The sequence below is a fragment of the Micrasema longulum genome, unplaced genomic scaffold (assembly GCF_059751315.1).
Source record: "Micrasema longulum isolate JH-2025_06_02 unplaced genomic scaffold, ASM5975131v1 h1tg000127l, whole genome shotgun sequence".
NCBI classification, from domain to species: Eukaryota; Metazoa; Arthropoda; class Insecta; order Trichoptera; family Brachycentridae; genus Micrasema; species Micrasema longulum.
Genome location: NW_028277333.1, coordinates 1,384,843 through 1,407,785, shown reverse-complemented (window position 1 = coordinate 1,407,785; position 22,943 = coordinate 1,384,843). Strand labels below are relative to the sequence as shown.

General features: G+C 34.6%; 1 protein-coding gene across 1 annotated transcript; it reads left to right on the top strand.

Annotated features, from left to right (window-relative positions):
- Positions 1-170: 170 nt before the first annotated feature.
- Positions 171-22,878, top strand: LOC148284362 (uncharacterized). The gene is made up of 4 exons (XM_088241006.1): positions 171-315; positions 8,543-8,656; positions 13,083-13,311; positions 18,056-22,878. Exons 1-4 carry the CDS (start codon positions 250-252, stop codon positions 22,747-22,749), a joined length of 5,103 nt encoding a protein of 1,700 aa, XP_088097132.1. The 5' UTR covers positions 171-249; the 3' UTR covers positions 22,750-22,878.
- Positions 22,879-22,943: the final 65 nt, after the last annotated feature.

Genomic DNA, 22,943 nt, shown 5'->3' with positions numbered 1-22,943 from the left:
TGAATTTACGAAACACAGAATAAGGCCACAGTATAATTTGTGAAACAGTTATTGTTCCTGCTACTCCTTTTAAATAACCGATACGGCCGTCTCTAGTACCTCTTCATTTAGCAATAGCATTTCACATGCTATGCTATTTCTTTTCGTATGCTATTAAAATTAAGTATAAATAGCAATCATCTCCATGGCTGGTGATTACTACTTTAGCAGAGCCAAGATTTGTCTTGGCCCAGTGGTGAATCTTCGGCCATGCCGTGGAAACGTGCTTCGCTAAATGCCCTAGCGATACTCCTGATTCTGCAGTCAACTACAGGGGTAAGTTTTTCAGAGGGAGAGTTCTGATTTATTTCTGTGACTGATAAAAAATATCTCAACGGAGGTGGAGAAATCAGATAATCACGGGAAACTGTCCACATTATGTATTATATTATGACATATTCACTATTTTGTCCATTTTGTTTTTGAATGAATTATAAATGTATGTATACTGTTGTTAATTTGCTTTTATGTCATAATAAACATTTCGTAACCCCCTCGTAAAAAGAGTGGGTTTTTTTGTATTTTAATGTCTTCAATGATTTTCAACTTTTATGTTGATGTATTGTTTTTATTTTATTTTTGCATTAATTTTTACTACCTACTCTAAAATACCGGTAGAGTTTCAAAAAGGTAAATGTTCTAGGGCCCTTAAATAAGTAATAACCGCTATCTATTAATTGTTAATAACTATAAGTTTTTTAGTTAGCTTATATCGATATAAGTTTTACAATGACGTTTTTTTTAGTGGAGGGTTTGTATTAGTGATAAAGTATTTTGAAAAGCCTAATAGAAATTTATTAAGTGCTTGGATTTGCACCTTAGTTGAAAACTTTTATCGAATGCTATTTACCAATCCTAATGTATATAAGTAAAACACCAATTATCCGGAGTAAGTCATTAAATTAAAGCAATAATTCGAAAGAAAACGCAAAAAATACTGTATTTCCTAATAAGGATCTTGATATCATAAAAACGAAGAAAATTCTTCTGAGAATTAGAAATCGCCTTTACCAGTCTAATCACCAATACTTTACCAAAAATAAATATTTCGTATAAAGCTAATATTTTATTTAATATAATTTTCAATAATTTTACCAATGTATAATTTTCAATAATATTATACTGTTATGTTATGTAATGAGGTACTATAGTATAACTTATAGAATATTTCAGAATTTATTTATAGACGACCACAAGTCTTTAAAATGGATAAGTTCACCATTGTATACACAACAATAATATGTATATAAATATAAGTACAAATACAAAAAAAAACAAGCTTAAAAATGAAATCTATAATATTAATAGTCTAAAAGTAATTGATTGTGTATGTCATTTACGGGCGTGTTTCACATGTATTGCGCCAATGCACTCAGATCGGTAAAATTAAGGTGTGTGAATATTTTTATTTTTTTTGGTTTTATTAATTTAGTTTCTACTCGCGGGTGAAAATTTTGCTAAAAGAAATCAAGTGAAGATTAGTCGGCCTCATGGTGTACTATTTTGTATATTTGCCTGCCTATTGACAAATGAAATAATAATAATAAAAAATATTAATAAATCTACCCTATGTTATTTCATGCTGCTGCACTATGTTGAACAATCGACTAAATTGGCGGATAGGAAATTGACCTATATTCTTCAAATAAATAGGATTCATTACAGAATATTTTTCGAAAAAGGCCAGATTTATAGAAAGATAACTCTCAGTTTTTGCATTATGATAATGCGCCGTCTCACATATATATCATTAAAACGTGTTATGATTCATATCATTAATTGTAGTGCTTACGCACTTATAGTTTACGCAGACAGGGTATAGTCTAAGCTTATAACCGAGTTACACAGTTTAAACCCGCGCTGTGCCAGCGAGTACCCTGCAAGACATCGGACCCTCCCTTGTAAGTGATTTATTTGGCCAAAAATAACGTAAAAGTCGTTCCCCAAGGACCATATTCACCTGATTTGTGTCCGTATGACTTTCTCCTATTTCCCTAACTCAAATTACCACTTCGCGAAAAGCATTTTGAATTTTGACTCGATTGAGGTGATAAAAAAATTCGCAGAGGAAGCCGATAGACATTCCGAAATCGGCCTACGAGAAGTGCTATGAAGGCTGGAAGAAACGTTGGCATATGTGTATTGCCTCTTTGGTGATCAATTTGAAGGGAACTAAATAAATATTCATGAATAATTTAACTAATGTTGATTTTTTACAAATTCCTGCTTATGGTTACCTATATATATTTAAAAAATATACTTACGTTCTTATGATTTACCCAAATATTTTAATTTTGGGGCCACTTTCAATGAGTTGTAAATAACTAACTGTTAGAAAATGAGAATAAGTTTTTTTTAAGCCAATCAACAGGCTTATGAAAGCCCTAACATATTGGCATTATTGACTATATATTATACAATTACACTAAATCTAAACAATCTTAAAGTCTATTTAAATTTACAAAGGTATAATTATGGCATAATCTAGGCGGACATGACAAGTGTGTCATCGTGAATCAGGAGTGATAACACCGCTTGCTTCTTGAATGTTTGCCTTTCAGTAGGAACACATCGACTGCCGTTTAATGAGATTTTATTCATTGTTCTGAGGATCCTTGGCAGAGGAGAAAAGAATCCGATGCTGGTTTTATAATTTCCCACAACAAACACAGCATCGGTAATTCGATTTTATCTGTAGAGTGTGTAATCGAATTTCTTTAAAGAAAAATTAAATATATTTTCCCAATAAATGAGTTATTGTATATGCCATGATTCAAATAATTAATTAGCGTTTTCATACCTACTATAGATTACTCTATGGTCCAATATTATATTACAGTCCAATACCTAGCAACATATGTACTGGAAGTAAAACTACCGTGCAAGCAGATTTCTTGCAATGCACTGGAATCTCTTATTTTTCTCCCCAATGCGCTGGACCCTTTGATTTTTTTCTGGGAACATTATTTTTTATCTTTACACCTACAAAGTATAACAAAACAATAGTTTGAATGTGTAAAATGACTTAATGATAAAATGCAGGCTAAATGACAAAGAAATGACGCAGGGGAGGATGACCAAGGAAGACTTGGTATTGTCATGATTATTCTTATTATTAGAGGGGGGGGTCAGTGCAATACAAGCTCCTGACGTCACTGCGACCAGTGATCTATTGTGACGGATCCCCGCGAATAGTTCTCGCCCTCTAAGCCCAGGTCTATAAAGAGCCTGGCTACTGTGTGAAATACGAGAGTTCTCATTTCGCTAAATCTTCCCCTCCAAGCCCAGATCCGTAAAGTAACGGGCTATAAGGTAGGGGGCGAGCTCCTTAACATCTTCAGGATTAACCAGTTATCTCTCGAGGATGAGGCTTCTTTTATGATGTAAAGCATCACATTCACATATAATGTGTATGGATGTGTTCTCATCTGCACCGCAAAACTTACATATAGAAGTTATGGAAAGGTTCGTTCTGGTGTTTGTTTAATCTGCAGTGCCCAGTAAGGGCTCAAGTGATAACCCTCACTTGATTTCGGATGAGCTTTGTTAGGTCGAAAGCAAATCTTTGCGAGTACCCTTTTATCAGTTCGTTTACGTGGTGCTGACTAGTTACCCTTTGCCAGAGCATTATGCTCTGCTTCCTGGCCCATGACCGTCGATGTTTGAATGTCCAGATACCCAAATCAGTGTTACATTGTTACACTCACCTACACAATTATGCGTCCGTAGGCAATCCAATGTGAATTTAGAATGGATCTCGATAGAGCTTAGTTCTTTTAGAACAGCCCGTCTGTCGAAGAGAATAAAAAATATTTTGTTCTTGTATTGCCTGCGCAAATTTTCACGTTCACGAGCATAATATAAACTATAAATCGAATCATGTTAAAACACGAACTTTTTAGAATCATGTTATAATAAAATTAAGCACGAACAAATAATATAAAACATATAGCATATCATGTCAATAAAACAAAAATAATAATTTAATTATTTTTGTTTTTATATTAATTTAACGTTTTTGCCTCTCTAATGGATGGTTGTGCTTAGAGAGGGAGTTCGTTTTACAATTTATATAAAAGATTGCCTTTGTACACAAATAAACAGAGGTATATAAATATTTTATCATAAAAAATTATGAATACAGAATAGAAGTTAGGACGGAGTGGGTTTCACATAATTCTTCAGTTTGGATTTGAATACTTTTATACTTTCAATACTTTTTATGTATATATAAACCGCGAACCTATGCTTTATCGACCTGACAAAGGCGTTTGATAAGGTGTTCTCGAATGATGTCAACAAAATATCAAATGAGAAGAAAATATTGCCTGCAGTTACTAAAATCATTCAAGATATTAATACTGGCAGCAAAACCAAAATAAAAGTGGATCGTAAAATGTCAAAAGAAATCCCAAAAGCCAGTGGCACAAGACAGGGTAGCAGTCAGAGCCCTTTTCTGCTCAATTTAATTATGGACAAGATAAGGAAGAGGAAGTAGCAAATCTAGGACTAGGTTTCGAAATGGGAGATCAGGTCGTTAACATAACATTCTACGCAGACGATGCAACCATAGTGGCAGAATCAGAAGATGATTTACAATGCACGTTACACAAGTTTCATCTACCATCTTAGAAATTTAACATGAGCATCTCAGTCAGTAAATCAAAAAACTTTACGGTAGCTAAGCTCTCTAAGAGATACAAATATATTAGAGACGATTATATAGTGGAACTGGTCATGACTGAAAAATTAAGGTGTGTAAAATCTACCACGGAGACCAATGGATTCAAAAAAATACTTGTATTTTCATATTCCCATGTTTAAAAGATTAATTTATTTTCTATATTCCAAAGCGAGGAAACAGACGAATAAAGCTTCGGCAATATCTGGATGCCTGAGAAATATCGTCTGGCACAGTAAATACATACGTATTGAAAGCAAGATCCGTATACACAAAACGTGGGTCAGACAGATAATGACGTATGCAGGGCAGATACGGTGAGAACAAAAAATCTGCTCAATTAGACGGATTTGCGATACCCAAGTCATAGTTCAGTGGAGCAGAACAAGGAGAAGATTCTAGAGAGATCACGTCGATGGAATGGACAGCTTCAGAATCCCCTTTACCGTGGCCCATGAAATCCCAGTGGGTCGCCGTCTACCTGGAAGGCCCCCAAAAAGATGAAAGGACAGCTGGAACTTAGTGTTTCAGGAATCATTCTCTATCCGACAGATCAACAGAGAAAAGGAAGAAGAATACTTTTTATTTTAGAAGGTTATTTTGTTCTTAAATCCCGCATAGGAATAATGCTTTTGTGCTGAACTGGTGTTGCTATGCACGCTTATATCAAAGAGAAATCATGTTTTTCAGAAATTCGGAAAAGTACGTTTTATTTTGCTTTCTAAAATTTGTTTATTTATTTATTTATTTATTTATTTACGGACAAAGTCCATTATAAACATTACAATTAAAAGAAATTTTTACAAAGGAATAAAAAAAATATAAGGAACAGAAATAAGCAGCAAAGACAGATGATAGATTTTTTAGATTAAGTAAAAAGCATAGGCTAACTATACAGATTCTTTAGCTGATTTGTAAAGAAAGACATCCTTACACCATAATAATCAAGATCTTGATGATCGTTCACCCGCCTGATCATTCTGGGCAAAGGCGACTGTGCACTATAATTGGTCCTGTAGTGACCGAGGAAAAGCATTTCATTATTTCTTAGTCTACGGGTGGGAACGTTAAAAAGAATCTTTTGCAAAATTTCAGGGGCATCAATGAGACAGTTCATAATTTTATACATGCAGATTATATCTGCAATGCATCTGCGTTTTTCAAGACTTGATATGCTTAAAAACCTCTCCATATCAGAATATGAATAGTCTCCTCTTTCCAATCCCATCTTCCATGCAATTTTTCTTATAAAACGATGTTGAACTGATTCAAGGCGCTTGATATGAACAGCATAATGAGGGGACCAGATTACAGATGCATATTCAAGAATAGGGCGAACTAAAGAGCAATAAAGTGTTTTAAGTGTAAGCATACTTTGGAAATCAGACGTAGTTCTATTAATAAAGCCTAAAATTTTTAAGGATCTGTTTACTATATTGATTGTTGATTGTTTTTTTTTAAATATTCTACTGTATTTACACAAAATTCTTTAAATACTAAATTAGACCGATAAATTCTTGGTGTTTCAGTGTAAATTTTAAAAATGCTTTTTGTAATATGAATAAAATATGAAAATCGTTTATGGCATCCTCCCCATTTTACAATTCCAAGCTGTGTAATCGATTGTACGAGTATTATCGCAAAATACACACTTTGGATACTTTTGTTGATATAGTTGTAAAGCATTCCCTTTCTGCACCTAAAGGTGCATAGGACACTGAATTGGTTTGCAGTGTCCTATGCACCTTTCCAACCGCAGTGTAACTTGATCATTTATGTTACATGAAAGTAAGATTATCAGTCTTAGGCCTAAGATGCCAGTCCAGGGATTATGAAATATTCTAGTGTAAAAACACCTTTTTAAATAAATATTTCATGTCAACCTTGTCGGGGATCGAACCCGAGACCTCATTCATAGTTGCCTACTACATACAGCCCACGCGCTGATCACTACACCACGAGGCCGACTGTAGTTGTACAATATAGTATTTTTTTTATTATTTAAATTTTTCTTTTATAATTTCTACTATTTATATTTTTCTATTATTATTTTGTATATTGTTTAGATTATTTTGTAAATTGTTTTGATTATTTTGTAGATTGTTTTAATATGTAAATAAATATTTTTTATTTATACATCGAAGAGTCCCGGCTTAACAGGGAATTTTCTAACCAGTCGGGACATAAAAAACATATAATTGTGTCTATGATACAATTGTGTATTTTGTGCATTAAATAAAAATAAAAAATAGTTAAATTAAGATCGAAAAAAGACCTTGTCATAATCTTGATATAATAAAAATTGACAAGTTATATTTTCAAATCAAACAGTTTTTTCGTGACACACAAACGTAAGTACATAGTTATTGAAATAAGTATGAATAAAAATATTTTCTTCCTGATAAAATTGGTGACCCTAGCATTCAAAATTATCTTCGTGTCAAAATTTAAACACAAATAATATTAACCTAGTTTCGTGAAGAAAAATGCGTCTATATATCGATTAGATGTTAGTAGGAAGCATTATGATTCCTTGACAAATACCTATACATGCGTGTTTTATTTGAAATAATTATATTGTAATGAGACGCGCTAACATCTTTTATTAATAATAATTTATCATTCTTGTATTGACATACATTATAATAACACACGGCCTACTCAAAGTTCGGTTGATTCTATAAACAATTTTCAATAATCGTGACGAGAATCAAAATGAATAATTTTCAGTATTGAAAATTGATCAACTAGTATTGGATAAATGGGGTCGTCTTGCGATTATTATAGAGTTAACAATGCACGCAACGATCCATGGAAAGACAGATGCTCGGTGTATGTCTAAGATACAGAATAAGAGATGGAGAAATAAGGCGCCGGACCGGAGTCGTGGATATCATAGATCGTGCAGCGAAATTGAAATAGCAGAGGGCAGAACACTTAACGAGGCAACATGATGGCAGGTGGGACACCCGAACTGGAGACCATGGGCGAACAAAAGAAATGTTGGAAGGCCACAGAAAAGATGGGTCGATTGTCATCGGCAATGTCTTGCCTCTATGGTCGGTAAAACATGGATGATGAAAGCGGGTGATAGGAAGGAATGGAGACGTTTGGAAAAGGCCTTTATCCAGCAGTGGAGAGAAAAAGGCTGAAGAAGATGAAAAAAACCTTAATTAGTTCAGGAACTTTTACTTTAATTATATGATTGTAAGTTTTTAGTGGTAGATACAATTAACAATAGTACATCCAATATAAGTTTAATTTAATTCAATATAAGTTTTAGTGTAATATTCGAGAAGATTGATAAAATAAATCGTTTTGCGTAAAAAAAAATTAACGCACATTGCATAAAATACATATCTAATTAGGTACTTGACTTTCAGGAAATTTATATAAAAACGAAGGCCATTTAAAAAAAAATTGACGTCCCAAACATTAAAAAAATATTTTTAGAATTAATTTAAAAACGTACAATTATTTAGATATTATAATTTGACTTTGTTGAACTCATTTACCCATATACTTTTTTTATGATTTCAGTATGATTTTTTTTGTAAAAATAAACTTGCGTTTGGATAAAAAAGTACTTTTTAATATTGCATATGTACCTGCAACATAATATTATTTTATGTGCGATTCTTAAAATGAGCGTTTTATTAACATTTGAATATTATATTTTATATTTATGTTATGCAAAAACGATGCGACGTCAGAAATATGTGTATTATATTTTGTATTGTAATATGCGGAGAAAATGTATGTAATGTGCAATAAAAACTTTCAATTTTGTTTTTATCTTTATCAAATGTGGTCAATTTTTAGATAAATCCAGCCTCTGGAGTTATTTTAAATGATTTCGTCATAGAAGAGGCGCCATTGGATATTGAACAGGCTGGAGTCATCATACACAAATTAGAAAAACCTTATCACAGAAATGTAAGCAAACTTTCGTTATAAACATCGTCACTTCAATTTGAATTAAACGTATCATTTTTTTTTTCTGGATTTGAGATTTTGATTGAATATTTTTTACATTGCAAAATAGCATCTATATCTCTCATTTAGACAAAGAAGTTGTTGATAGAAAAGAGAAAAAATACATTTTTCGAATAATGCTTATCTTAAAGAAGATGCATTTTACTTAGAATAAGGCATAGGTCAGTAGGTGGTCAATAGTAAAGTAGTTTACATTTGTTTGGATAAATCATTTATAAGTCATGCATACCTTAAAAACAAAATATTTGGTGAAAAAAACGACTTAAGTTTTTATTTTTATTTTTTTTGAATTTATGTTTATTTAAGAAGGTAAACATGAACAGAATATATAAAAGGAAAAACAATGAAACCCACCAAACCACAAAACCGGCTTGTCAGCAGGTTTCTTATTTTTTTCCTTTACAAAGAAAAACGTTAAAGAAATTATTTAAATTTAAAAAGTAATATAAACATTATTAAGAACTAAAAGCATACGTATTTCTACAATATTTTTTTAAAACAGATGACTGTTAACATAAAATAATAATCAATATAAAGCCTTGTTACATATAAGCCATTGGATTATTTTTTTCTTAAAAGTTTTTTCAACATTTTCTTTTAAGATCAGCTTTGTATAATGAAGTGTTCTTTGGCCATGTTGTTTACAAACCTTGGTACTGACAAGCTATCACGTTGTGCTAGCCTTGTATTATGTGAATGTAAATACCCTTTCTGGTAGTTACTATCAAATCGATATCTAGTAACAAATTTGAGCCATAGAATAGCATTTACGAACAGGCACCCTTGCTTTTTAAAAAGTTCGGGTACCTCTTCCTTATCAGTTCTAGCTGATCTGTTAATTAATTTAAGAGCCGAGTTTTGTAGAGATTGAATTTTTTTAATGTTGGTTTTACAAGAAAGGTAATATTACAGTACTACCGTACCTGATAATTGATTCCGCTTATGATTGACAAATAAGTCTTAATGTTTTTATTAGTACAAAATATTTTATTCTAAACATGCTACCTATAACTGTCCTTAATCTTTTACACAATTTGGTAATATGTTTATTACATTAAAAAAATATATTAATAGTAATGCCCAAATACACATATTCATTAACTACATCATTTTTTTCACAGTTACAAAATATGACAATACCATTATGAAGACAGTTAAAACTATGAGATACTATATAAATTTGATTTAGTGCTGGTATGTGAGGGGATCTGACGTGCATAATTTTAGTATTTTTTGCATTTATTATAAGACCCATATCATGCGATCGTTTAAGCAAGGAATTGTAGTCCTCTTGTAATTGACTTTCCACAATAAATGAATGTCTATGAGAAATTCCAAGTGCCGTGTCATCGGCGTAAACACAATGTTTGGCATACTTAAATTTTTTGACATTGATGAGACGTAAGTAATATACAAAAATGCACCCAAAACGGATCCCTGGGGTACCGTGCCTTCGTGTATTCAAGATTGCTAAATGTTTTGTTGAGTTTAACTAAAACCTTTCTGTTTGTCAGAACATCAATCAGGTTGCCACCTACACCGGTGCTTTTTAAGATGTTAATCAGTATTTTGCGGTTTATTGTATCGAAGGCCTTAGAATTATCGATAAATAGAATTATGACATGATTCCTACTATTTAGTTCACTATTGACATAACTAGAAAACTGTTCAATAAGGATTTCCGTGCTTTTATGTTTTTGAATGGCATATTGATTCGGATCCAATATTTTATATTTTGAAAAATATTAATGAATTTTAAAATGTAAAAATTACAATTTGTTGTCAACGGTGAGTTGCCTGACTAGTGATTTGGCTTCCCGGAAACCGGAAATCTATCACTATACTCTACCCTATTGATTCGGAAAAATTTGTAATGCAAAGTAGTTCGTTTTTATGAAAATCATTTTTGTAACTTTTTTAACATTTTTGAGAAACACTGAGTTTCCTCATTATATAAACAAATTGCTCTATGTACCTAATTACATATTCGATAAAAAAATGCTACTGAAAACAATACAGAACAGAATATTTGAAATTAGCATAAATAATTAACATGAACATAAAATGTTAGCTCTCAAAAGTCTGTGCTACAAAATTCCTTTACATGCAGTGATGTAACATCGTGTTACTACAAGCAAAAACAGAATATTCTACACACATTTGAAAAAAAAAACATAGAAACATACTGTTAAACAATTCCTTTTCCATAATTTATAAAAAACATATTATAATTTAGGACTGTTATGGCAAAATAAATTCAAAATCACAAATACGCCGGTCATATAGCTGTGCACCCTCGCCTGTTGCTTAAAACCGACTGATTGAAAGAATTTTGCCTTTTGTTTTCGTATTTTTCTTACAAACACCGGCCACTAAATAGCCTCTGTGGCTTCTTTGTTATAAGTTTTTCGTGCTCTATCTCATACAATAAAACAGATTTAAAGTGGTATTGGCCTCACTTTTATTCGTAAGAATTATTTTTCGAATAGCAAGGATAAATGATTTTTTTTGTACAAAAATCCAGCATATTTATACATATTTTACCTTAAAAATCCGATGTGAAAATTTCAATTTAAAAATTACAAAAAGTACAACTTCATAATTTTAATAAATAAGAGAGATATATCGTCTTGTGTCATATGTAGACTCGTGTTACATCATAGCCACAAAAAAGTTAAATTATTTCACGTTTAATTATGGAAGTACATAAATGTGAATGAGTTTTAATCTTCGGAAAGTGTAAACATTTGTCAAATATCATATATACAGTATTACTATGTTACGGTTACTTTTTATTTTAGGTAGTAATTTCATACCTGCTGATATTTTAAATAATTCATAATGTAAAGGTACAAGTGGTTTAATCTTTATACTTTTTAATGACCCAATATTAAAATCATCACAGCCTTGACCTTATAATCAGCACTCGATAACTCGCGGCAGACAAATTAAAAATAGGCGAAGCGTAAGAGTTATTTATTTTTTTTTTTCACCAGAGTGTTGCGAGTTGTACTATTTGCTCCGCGTTATGATTTGCGAAGAATTGATTAAGAATGTTAACATTGCGGCAATACCAAAAGTGTGTTAGAAGAGTAAGAGATAACTTATTTAAGTCATTGACTCTAGCGAGGACGGGCAAATTGGATATATTCGGTCCAATTCCATAACCCCAGATAGTAGAAGTAAGGTCATTTTTTATATTTTGACCTACATCTTAAAATTCTATTCGCCCATCCCGGTTCTTGCTAACTTTATCTTTATTCTTAACCAAGCTATTTTTCACATCTTGTTATTGGTATACCGAGAATGTAACTAATATGTCCCTATTCATTGTATAAGTCTTAAAATTAATTCATGCTTTAACCTGGATCGAACATAAAATGATTTTAAATTGTAAAGAAAAATGACGAAAATGTCAAAAAAACCCAAGAAAATAATAATGCGAATTGGGGAATTTAAAAAATATTTTTTATCGCTATGCATTATATTATTATGCTTGTAAAATAAACGTTTTATACCTATGTTATTTTTTTAAAACGGCAATTTCAAGGGCAGAATTCACCCTGCCCCAAATAAAAAAAAAAACCTTTTACAGGACAATAATTAAAGAGTGTTGTTTACAAAACTGCATAACTGAAATAAAATGTTTTTTAATCAACTGCAATAAACATTAGATAATGAAAATTAATTTAACATTTGAATTGATTTGAACACAATATTGTAAAACAAGTTTTATATATTACAGCAAACTGCAGCGAATAAGTAAATACTCAAATCATATATATAGTGTTTCACCCGTTTATTGCGCGTAAATTATGCAAATGATTTTTTTACAGTGTGTAAATCTTACAAATAAACAATTAATTAATTTAAAGGCATTTTCTACAGAGATGTAGAAACTCTTAGTAAGAAAGTATGGATGTCCATACGCAGGAATAATAATAGTGTAATAGGATCGCTTAAATAAGATAATGACAGGTCATAAGGAATAAACCTTATAGATAAATGCCTAAACTTCATAATTTTAATATTATTTCTGCATCTCTGTTGAAGTATCAGTCTTTTTTTTAAACTCTAAAGGGTTTTAGTAAGTCTTTGTAGAGAAAATTTTGATTATAAATATTGTCGGTTCAGTAAAATTTCACGTAAGTACGAGTATACATTTTTTTGGATAAAGGAAATAATTTGCATATAACTTAGTATTAGAAAATGGGAATCAGGTTATAGTAGATTGGGATTCGATCCACGGACCTCTGACCTGCGGGTCCGCGACCCTTACTGGTCACGGAACCATAGTCCGGTACAAACAATCATTTAATTTAAATCTCTGGAAAATTATTAATCTCGTTATTTATCGCAATTTTAGTGGCAGAGTCAGTCAGCACGGCGAGGGGAGAATTATGATGCTCAGATTTTATTAGATCAAGTAGACGATTTCGCAAGATTGCGCAGAAATGCGCCACCAGCGTACAAACCTCCAATCAGAGGAAGGTATAGAGGACTAACACAATCACAATATTTGAACATCGGAGATTCGAGCCCACCAGGAAAGGCAGAGGCGGAGTCCGGACCGGATGGATCGAGAGCCGTCGTTAGTGAGTGGAAGATATTATTATTTAATATATTATGGAAATAAAAGGTTAGTGATACTTAAATCTACTACTTGTGTGATACAGCGAAAGCGATGAAACCGGTCTCCGGTTATTCCAAATTTGTGGATTTAAGTACCACTCGTCTTTTATTTCTAAAATAATTTGAAAATGAACTTTAACCAAAAATTTACCGGTAGGGATACACATAGAGGATATAATGCCATATCGCTCTGCCTTTGCATACATACCTCGCTTCCTCTACATTCATACATCCTCTCATGCACGTGCGGCAAGTTCAGTGTTTTTAATAGACGTAATTTTAATAGTTAAATATTTGTTAATAGACTATCAAACCAAGTAAAAAAAAATTTTGTAATTTTTAAATTACTCCACCCGTGACATCACTAGTTTCCGTCGGTGAGTTGTCCTGACTAGTGAGTTGGCTTCCCGAAAACCGGAAATCTATAACGCAAGTAGTTCGTTTTCATTAAAACAATTTTTTTTCAAATTTCAAACATTTTCGAGAAATTTTACATTAAAATAAAATGCTCTAATTTTTACGGCGCGTAAAAAAACTTTTTTTTATTCAATTTCTTATCGCACTGAACTTCCTTATTATTTAAACCATTTGCTCCATGTACCTAATTATAAATAGTATTTGATAAAATAATTCTGCTAAAAACAATACAGAAAAAATATATTCTTCCATATAAACAAACAAAAAAACAATGTTCTGATACAATGCAGAAATAACTTACACGACATTATATGAATAAAATAAAAAAAAACTTTTAAATAAATTAAAACTAAAAATCAAAACCAAAATAAGTCAAAATAATCAACTTGGAAGGAAAAAAATAATTGAATTAATTTTTACATACAAGAGATAAAGTAAAGAAAATTATATTTTATGTCTCACTCAGCATTTGCAGTCACCGGTTTAACAGGGGTGAGTGAATCTATCCTGCAATGGCTTAGAGAAACATATTGTTTGAGCTTTTCAGGCGTTACCATAGGCTCTAGGCTCTTCTTGGCGAAGTAGGGCCGTCACATTTCGGAGGCACTGCAGTACCTAGGCGGTCCAAACAATTGCCTATATGCATTGTTATAATTAGATGACCCTTCATTTATTTCACGCTGCTTGAGTATAATAAATCGTTCCACAGTTCCGCTGTATACGTGGAGGTCAATTGCGATGTAAAGAGGATTTCCTTCACTTCGTCACTGCATTGAAAGAAGCGTCTTGCTAGCATAGAGGCTGACATTAATAGCTCACCTCTGTCTCTCTATGTACTGGTCATCTTTGCCATCATCAGTCAGTATGGGACCTTGTTATTTGACTTTTGAAGTTCCCTTTGAAATTTTGTTATCCAGGAATACAGGCGACGAAAGGCGCACAATTCAGGAAATGACCGCTTGTGTTTAAAAATAAGTACAGTAGTTTTTTTTGTTCCGTTTATAAACAAAGGCGTTTTCGTTTTGTTTCGTATTTCCTTTTCTAAAACGTGTTCCGTCTCTTTTATAATATGTTGGAATTATATTAATATTAGTTTAGTGAAAACACTAACTCCCATATCGCAAATTCGACTCTCTGTTTTAGAAATAGGGGTATCTTTTATTTGAACAAAATCCTAAAAGTGTGACTTTCCTATACTTTGATCGAGTAAATTTTGCTTTCAATAGTAAAATAGCTTGTCAAGATCTTTTTGCCTTCTAACACTTTGTATGCGATTAAATATAATATAAATTTTCATGTCATCAGTAAAAAAGATGTACCTATTTTCAATATTCAATATTTTTCAATGAGTTTATGTAATAAGTAATGTGAGCGGGAAAATTTTAGTACCCCAGGGATCAGATTTGGAAAATCGATTTAATATTGGCGCCAACTTTGTCTTTTGGCTTTATCTATTTCAGTTTTGTATTTATTATCTGACATTCTAAAATTTGTTTAAAGTAAAGACAATGCCATAGGTATACAGCCAGTTTGTCGACCTTTTCTGAGATCTCTTCGCGCACTACTTAAAAAGATTTTTTATGCCGAAAGATTGGAATTATACAATTTGTGACGGGTCGAGGGAGGAAGAGAGGTTCGTTCTAGCGCATCATCTGCACAATCAGTTATCGCGCGAGTTGGATATTATGCTATTTCTTGAATTTTAATGTCAATTCTAGCTATCTGATCCATTTGATAAGTGAACTGAGCGACAAAGTTAGACTAGTTTTCAGTTTTTGGTCGAAAACGCGTTAGTTTTGGTGTAGTAAAAGTATGAGAACGTCACAGTTATCAAAAGTGATTAGGTTGTGATCATTGCAAGATACTCTATCGTGCACAGCTGAGTTGGAGAACATTGAGCAAAGATTTCGAGATACCAGAGTAATGTCAACATGTAAAAATTCCTTAGCAAAAGAGGAAGTAGGAGGACAAGAGGCATTAATTAAAACGCTTGGGTCGAATCGGGATATGAAAACCTCACAAACTTCTTCTAGTTTCGACCTATGGCCCATGTCAACTCTAGGGCTCCAAATGACGGGCTCTGCATTGACATCGGTACCAAAAATAACAGATTTTCCTAATTAGGCCATTAAAATTATCTTTAATTGGTCCAGATAGGGTTCGATTGGGTCACCGTATTAAAAATATGCTGATACAATATAAAAGTATATGCATCGGAAGGGTATTTCGACGACAGAAAATGTTTGTGACGACAAATGGTTTGAGAATAAATATGATATGTGTGAATTGTAAAATACACTCGAAGCTAATGGAGGGTTTAATGGGGAAAAGCATTCAGCAAAACACGCATTTAGGCCAAGTCCTTTAGTAGACCCGCCAAATGGTTCTTGTAAAATAATCTAGTAATGGCAGTTCTTTCACTTCAGTGGTAACGGCTTTCGTACGTCTAACGTTTAGCTGACCAAATTTAACAGCCTTAATCAATTGTTACTAAGGCTCTTAGTAAGGCCGCTTTGTATGCTGAGCAGTCTTTATCTCCGGTCGGGTGATTTGCAGGTCGATTAAATTTTGTGTATGTAGCGCAAATCGGGGTGTCATTATTTTTAGGACAATCATCACTGTGACTGTGTCCTGTGGCGCAGTGGGAACATCGACTTGCTTCTTTGCACAACTTAAAAAAGCGTCCAATCATTTTACACTTTAAACAGATTGTAAGTTCCAAGAAGTCGCATACACGACAAACAGTCCAGTCAACACAAACTCTTTCTTGAACAACGAGTTAATGTCTCACAGCGACAGGTACTTTATAAACTCGGTGGAAAGTGGAACCTGTACGCGGACCTGCTAGATGACTAAGTCGACATCCTTAAATCAAGCTGGCTAACGCAAGGCTACCCCAAGGAAATAACTGATATTTACTTTCTTAAAAATGCTGTCTCGGATATTGCCCAACAAACTAGCCTTGAGCTAGCTAGCTTGATTTAAGGATGTCGACTTAGTCATCTAGCCAGGGATATTAAAAAATGTCACCCTTGGTAATCATTTCACAGGTAACCGTGCACTCTGTTTGCTGAGAGACATGAAAGCTGGGGCATTCATGAGCTTATCTTGTTCCAATCGAGTCGTTGTATAAATTATAGTACCCCTATTTCATATGCAGGTCCAACGTGTAGCCCTTTTTTTAAAAAATAGTGGTAGTTAAGTGTGTTATTCGTTTTCCTGGCAATGTCAGCAAATGATAAATCGCCTCTGTACCGTTTAGTAAAACAAATGTTGACCCGGTAAATAACAACAATTAATTCCAACATCAACAGTTAACGTTGCGAGTTGATCGTTACACCACACCACACAGTAACCTTAGGATTATGCAGAGGACGTTCATACAGTTCTTCAGGATTTCACGAAATCGAACGAATCACGAAAGTTCTGTTTGTTGGCCTCGTCGCTCATCGTGAATTTTTTTTTCATCTGTCATCAAATTTCCGCTCTACATAGTCTACACAGCTTTACATATTTATATATCTTTACATCCAGCTTTATATAACTTTAACTGCTGGACAAAAGACATTTTGTATGGGTGGAAATGTAGATCGAAATGCAATATTCTGCTTACCAAGCGGTCTGATGTAAACAGCAGCAGCTTGTTTACAGGCCGGCCATCGAGGACCGGCTTCCATAGCTTCTCTTACTCATTCGATATTCTATGGCGTCCGGGCTGACCTTGAACGACTTGTCGACTTCCGTTTTAGCGTAGAATCGACAGCTCTGAATTAATCACTTATAGAATAATTGTATTATACTTATTATACAGGAATCGCCACTTTTAAAAACGGCTCGACAGCAAATGCATAGTGTTCAGCCGACCACTATTCCATGGCTACTAATAATGTCCACGCGTGGAGTCTAAAACGCGCCTATTTCCACCGCCACCCACCACGTACTTGCTCAACAGTACGCCGGTGAAAACTGTCGGATCATTTTGCCACTTTCAGTATATGCATTAAACAGCAAAGGGTCCAAAGGGTGAGATTCTTGTAATACACCAGAATTAATGGTTATATAGTGTGATTTGTAGTATTTAATATTAAAAAATCACGATGTTTCCTTTACACACCGTATAAATAATTTGAGAAAACCCCTGTGGATAACCAAATATCATGCTTTGTTTAATAAAATTGTATAATTTACCATGTTATTGGCAGGCAACACCAACAACCCTGTCAAATGCCTCGGAATAGTCAAAGTATATTACACCTGTCTGATTATTATTACGCATGTTTATGTTTTTAGGTGGAAACCGCGGAATGGGCCAAGCGCAGAGTCAATCTGGATTTAGTTCTGGTTGTGAAGGATGTGATACTCAATCCCAAGGGCTGTCTTATGGACGAGATTATTCAAATATAGGAGGTGTTGACGGTCAGCCACGTGGTTATTTACGAGTTCCTGGAAGTTATGGTGAACAGAATTACCCTAGGCCTGATTCTGGACCGAGAGGACCAACCGCTGGACGAGGTCCACAACTTTCAAGTGAAGCTGGGTCCGGTGAACAGAGAATCCCCGGATCAACACGGCCTTCAGGATATCCAAGCTCAGGTCTAGAAACACCAGGCAGAGGTATTTCAAAATTATATCCCGAAGAAGGAAGAGGTACAGATTTTGATTCTCAAACTAGACTTTCTGTTGGACCAAGTCCAGGGAAAGTACCAGAAAGGTATCCTCAAGTAGGGGTGGGAATACAAGGTGGGAATTCTCGTGCTGAAGGAATTGATTCAGATCAGTTCTACCTAGGTGGACCGGTGATATCAAAATATAGACCAGAATTAAACGGAGGAGATGGTACTCATCCAGGGATATACATACCAGGTAGACCTAGCGGAAGGCCTGAAATAAGTACTCATAGAGAAGATGGTACGCCTCCTAGCTCCTACACACCAAGTAGACAAGAAAGACCCAGCGGAAGACCCGGAGCAAATATTGATAGAGACCACACGGGTAAATTACCAGGAAGACTAGGAGGACCAAGTCCGGGAAAAAATATTAATGGAGAGGAGGGCGCTCATCCAGGCGCATACATACCAGATGGTAGGCCCGGAATAAGTCCTCATGGAGAAGATGATACACTCCCTGGTACCTATATTCCAGGTAGGCAAGAAAGGCCAGGAGGAAGACCTGGAGCAAATATTAATGGAGTAGATTACACAAGTAAAATACCAGGAAAACAAGGACGACCAAGTTCTGAAAAAAATATTTATGATGGCACTCATCCAGACGCGTACATACCAGGTGGTAGACCTGGAACAATTTCTCATGGAGAAGATGATACACTTCCTGATACTTACATTACTGGGCCTGGAATTAATATTCATAGAGGAGATGGTCCTCTTCCAGGATCCTATAGTCCAGATAGACCTAGACCCAGGGAACCTAATGAAAGGCCTGGAATAAATACTCACGGAGGAGAAGGTGCTCTCCCAGGAACATATCAGGTACCAGGTGGGACGTACGTAATAGATAAACCTAGAGGTCCAGGTGATGAATTTCATCCTGCATCATATTATGGCTCAGAAAGGCAAGATGAGTTGAGTGAGAGCTCTAAAGAAGATAGTCGTCGTCCTGGAAAATATACACCAGGTAGACAGGGTGGTCCGGGAACACCCAGTGTTAACGCTAATGAAGATGATTATCGTCCAGGAATATATTCTCCGACTGGACAAGGACGACCAGGTGAAATATCAGAATACAATGCAAAACATGATATCCACCATGGATCATATATTCCAGATAGGCAAAAAGGGCCTGGTACAAGACCAGGAGAAACTCACACAAGATTTGAAAATATTCGCCCTGGAGCATTAATACCTGGAGATCCAAGAGAAACAGGTGACAGATCAGGAGAAAATATTTATGACGGTGGTCATCCTCCAGGACATTATACGTCAGGTGGAGCTAGTTACCGTCCAGGAATTTATTCACCAGATGAACAAAGACTACCAAATGTTCAATCAAATAACTATGGGAGAGATGATTTTCGTCCATCGTATGGTCCAGGCGGACAAAGACAACCAAGTACGAGGCCTGGATCTATTAAATACGAAGATGATTATGTACCTTCCAGTGTTTATACTGCGGGTGAACAAGAGCGGCCAGGTGGTAGACCCAGAGTAGACTCTTACGGAAGAGATGATCTTCTTCCTGGAAGATATACTCCGGGCAATCAAGGTGGATTAAATGAAGGCGGTGGTTTTGTAGGAGGTAAACGCCCAGGATCATACACGCCATCCGGACAAAAAAGACCAGGTGATAGGATTAAAGAAAATTATGGAGGAGGTGATGGAACATCTACTTTTAGTGGACAAGAAGGGTCAGGTTTCAGACCTGGAGTAAACATTTATGAAGAAGGTCACCATCCAGGTCCATATACTCCTGGTAGTTTTGAAAGACCAGGAGATAGAACAGAGACAAATGTTTATGGAAGGGACGGTCTTCGTCCTGGAGTGTATGGCCCAGAGAGACAAGAAGGTTCAGGTGGGAAACCTAAAGATACTTCTTATGGCAGAGATGGATTTCGACCAGGAGGATTATCAGAAGGATATCAAGGATCTCTGCCAGAAATTAGCAAACCTGGCGTTCATGATCAAAGGCCAGAATTATACCCTCAAGGTGGTGGTGATAGATCTCCAGGGACATATACTCAAAGGACACCTTATGATGGTTATTTTGAAACGCGTCCGGCTTCACAGGTCAATAACGGACGTGGTTACGAAGATTCTGATCAAGATGTATATTCCCATCGTGGTAGAGTAGAGATACCAAGTTCCTTTCCGGGGTCACAAAATTATGGCCTAAGAAAGCCTGAAAATAACCAATATTCACCTAGACACGAAACTACTGGTTTATACCAAAAACCAGGATTCTATAATCAAGGTAATAATGCTCCTACATCAAATTCTTATGATAAAGATTCAAATTATAATGAAGAAGATCCGGAAACGAACATAAGACTACAAGGAGGTGAATATCCAAACGGTCGTGGAAATTACAATAAATTTGTTCCAGGTACTGCGTCCGGAGATATCACAGGTTCTAAACTATATCCAGAGGTACCTGGTTCATATCCAAGTGAATATGGTTCTGGTTCATATCCAAGTGAAGATAGGTATTCAGGAAATAGAGGCTCATATCCCTCATCTTCCAAACCATCGAAAGGATCAACTGATATTGGAGTTACAGGTAGAGACGATACATCAAGATATTCAGATAATCAACCAACATATAACAATAATCGACAACCAACGGATCGCGATTATCAGTATAGTGGAAAAAATGGAGTATCCCAAACAGGGGAAACGAATCCAGATAATGACGATTCAAATTCTCAAGCTGAAACCAGTATACAACAAATTCAAAATGGTACTCAAGCAAGTGCCTCATCTGTTGGTACTCATAATGGAGGAACTGCGCAATCTCAAATAAGTGGGAGTTATACCGGTTCTGGGTCCTTTTCCGCCCAAGCGCAAACGATTGATTTGAACAGAGGAGCACAAACTCAAATTTCGGTTGGTAAAGATGGAGCAACAAGTAGTGCTCAAGGAAAAGGAGGCCAAGGACAATCACAAGCACAATTACAGCTCGGATCAGAAGACGGAGCTACTTTAGCAGAAGCTCAAAGCGGTGGATGGAATCATGGTACAAATACTCAAGTGCAAGCAAGTTCAAAGGGTGGTTTGGCTGATGCTCAAGCAAATGGTCCTGGAAGCACATCTTCTCAAGCGCAAATAGGTTTTCAACCACATACGGAAGGTAAAGAAGATGATGATAAATCAAATAATCCGTTTTATGGAGGTGGAACTGCCTCCGCACAGTCAGGTACTTATGCAGGACAGTCACAAACACAAATTCAGGGGAAATTCAAATACGGTATAAGTTACAATGGAGCTGCTCAAGCAGGATCTGGAGGTAAAGATGTATTATCCAAAAATAAAACAATGATCAAACCGTTTGATGTTTTCAGTGCTAAAACTGTTCGAAATGATAGACAGATTTCATTAAATTCTGGTTTTAAATCTACTTCAACTACTGAAAAAAACATTGAAGAAAGCATGCAAGAGTCAGAAACAAAAAATGTCGGCCAAAAACATGTAAATCATAATTTTAGTACAATAAATACAACCGAAAAAAATTATGTTATATCAGACGACACAGATGAAACTGACGTAAAAGATGTTCAAAATGTAGAAGATTATGATGATTTTGAAGAGGACGAATATGATGGTGATTTTTATCCAAATACAGAATCCACCCAACAAAGAATGAAAGTCAAAAATTTTCCTCAGGAAAGTTTTGTCAGGCAATCAGGAAATAATCAAAAACAACATATTTTATTAGGACCGTATGATAAAAGTGGTATCCATATTGTTAAAGATTCATCAAGTTCAGACACCCTCAAAGAAGGAATGACTTTTCAACCCGGAGAAATAATTCCAGGAACCCAAGGTTATACTATACCAATTGGTTTTAGAGGTAGAGTTAGAGCGGTTTCTCATGGAGATGAAACATTTGCGGTTGCTGGTGAAAATGGAGAATCACAAGCTCAATCTGTTAGTCTTACACCTAGTACAGGAAATATAACTAATGGAAAATCTTCTAAATCCCAACCAATGACCAGAAGTCGAAAAATAAATAGTCAAATCTCTAGAAGTTTACCTGTGGGTGACAGACCAAATTCTAATAATTTAAAAGAAATAGAAAGCAGCATTAATAAAAGCCCCGATAGCTTTATTACAGTAACAAAAAGTGTTACTGGTGCTCTGAATAACAATGGTAACACTGAAGATAAAAAGTTTTCGCACACATACTACACAAAATCATCGACGTGCGGTTATTTTACCTTTACTTGTAATTTAGTATATGGCTCAAATGGCCGAACAAAGATATGTAAGCCCAATATTCCAAAAAATCCTGATGGGTCTCCCGTCCAGTGTTAAATAATTTTATAAATATAATTATAATATATGTAGTAGCTTTCTTTACAAATAAGTTTAAGTTTATAAATATTTGTAAGATTTAAAATTTAGTTATTAAATAACATTTCTTGTATTATGAAATATTCCTATGATAAGTAATAAATAAATAATAATAAGTTTATTTATTTATTTACATATACATACAAAAATTCAGC

Bases quoted from the DNA above. Each gene is read 5' to 3' on its own strand.
- LOC148284362 (XM_088241006.1), top strand. From the start codon at position 250: ATGCCGTGGAAACGTGCTTCGCTAAATGCCCTAGCGATACTCCTGATT. The intron at 316-8,542 runs GTAAGTTTTTCA...GTCAATTTTTAG, and splicing joins TTCTGCAGTCAACTACAGGG to ATAAATCCAGCCTCTGGAGT. The intron at 8,657-13,082 runs GTAAGCAAACTT...TCGCAATTTTAG, and splicing joins AAAAACCTTATCACAGAAAT to TGGCAGAGTCAGTCAGCACG.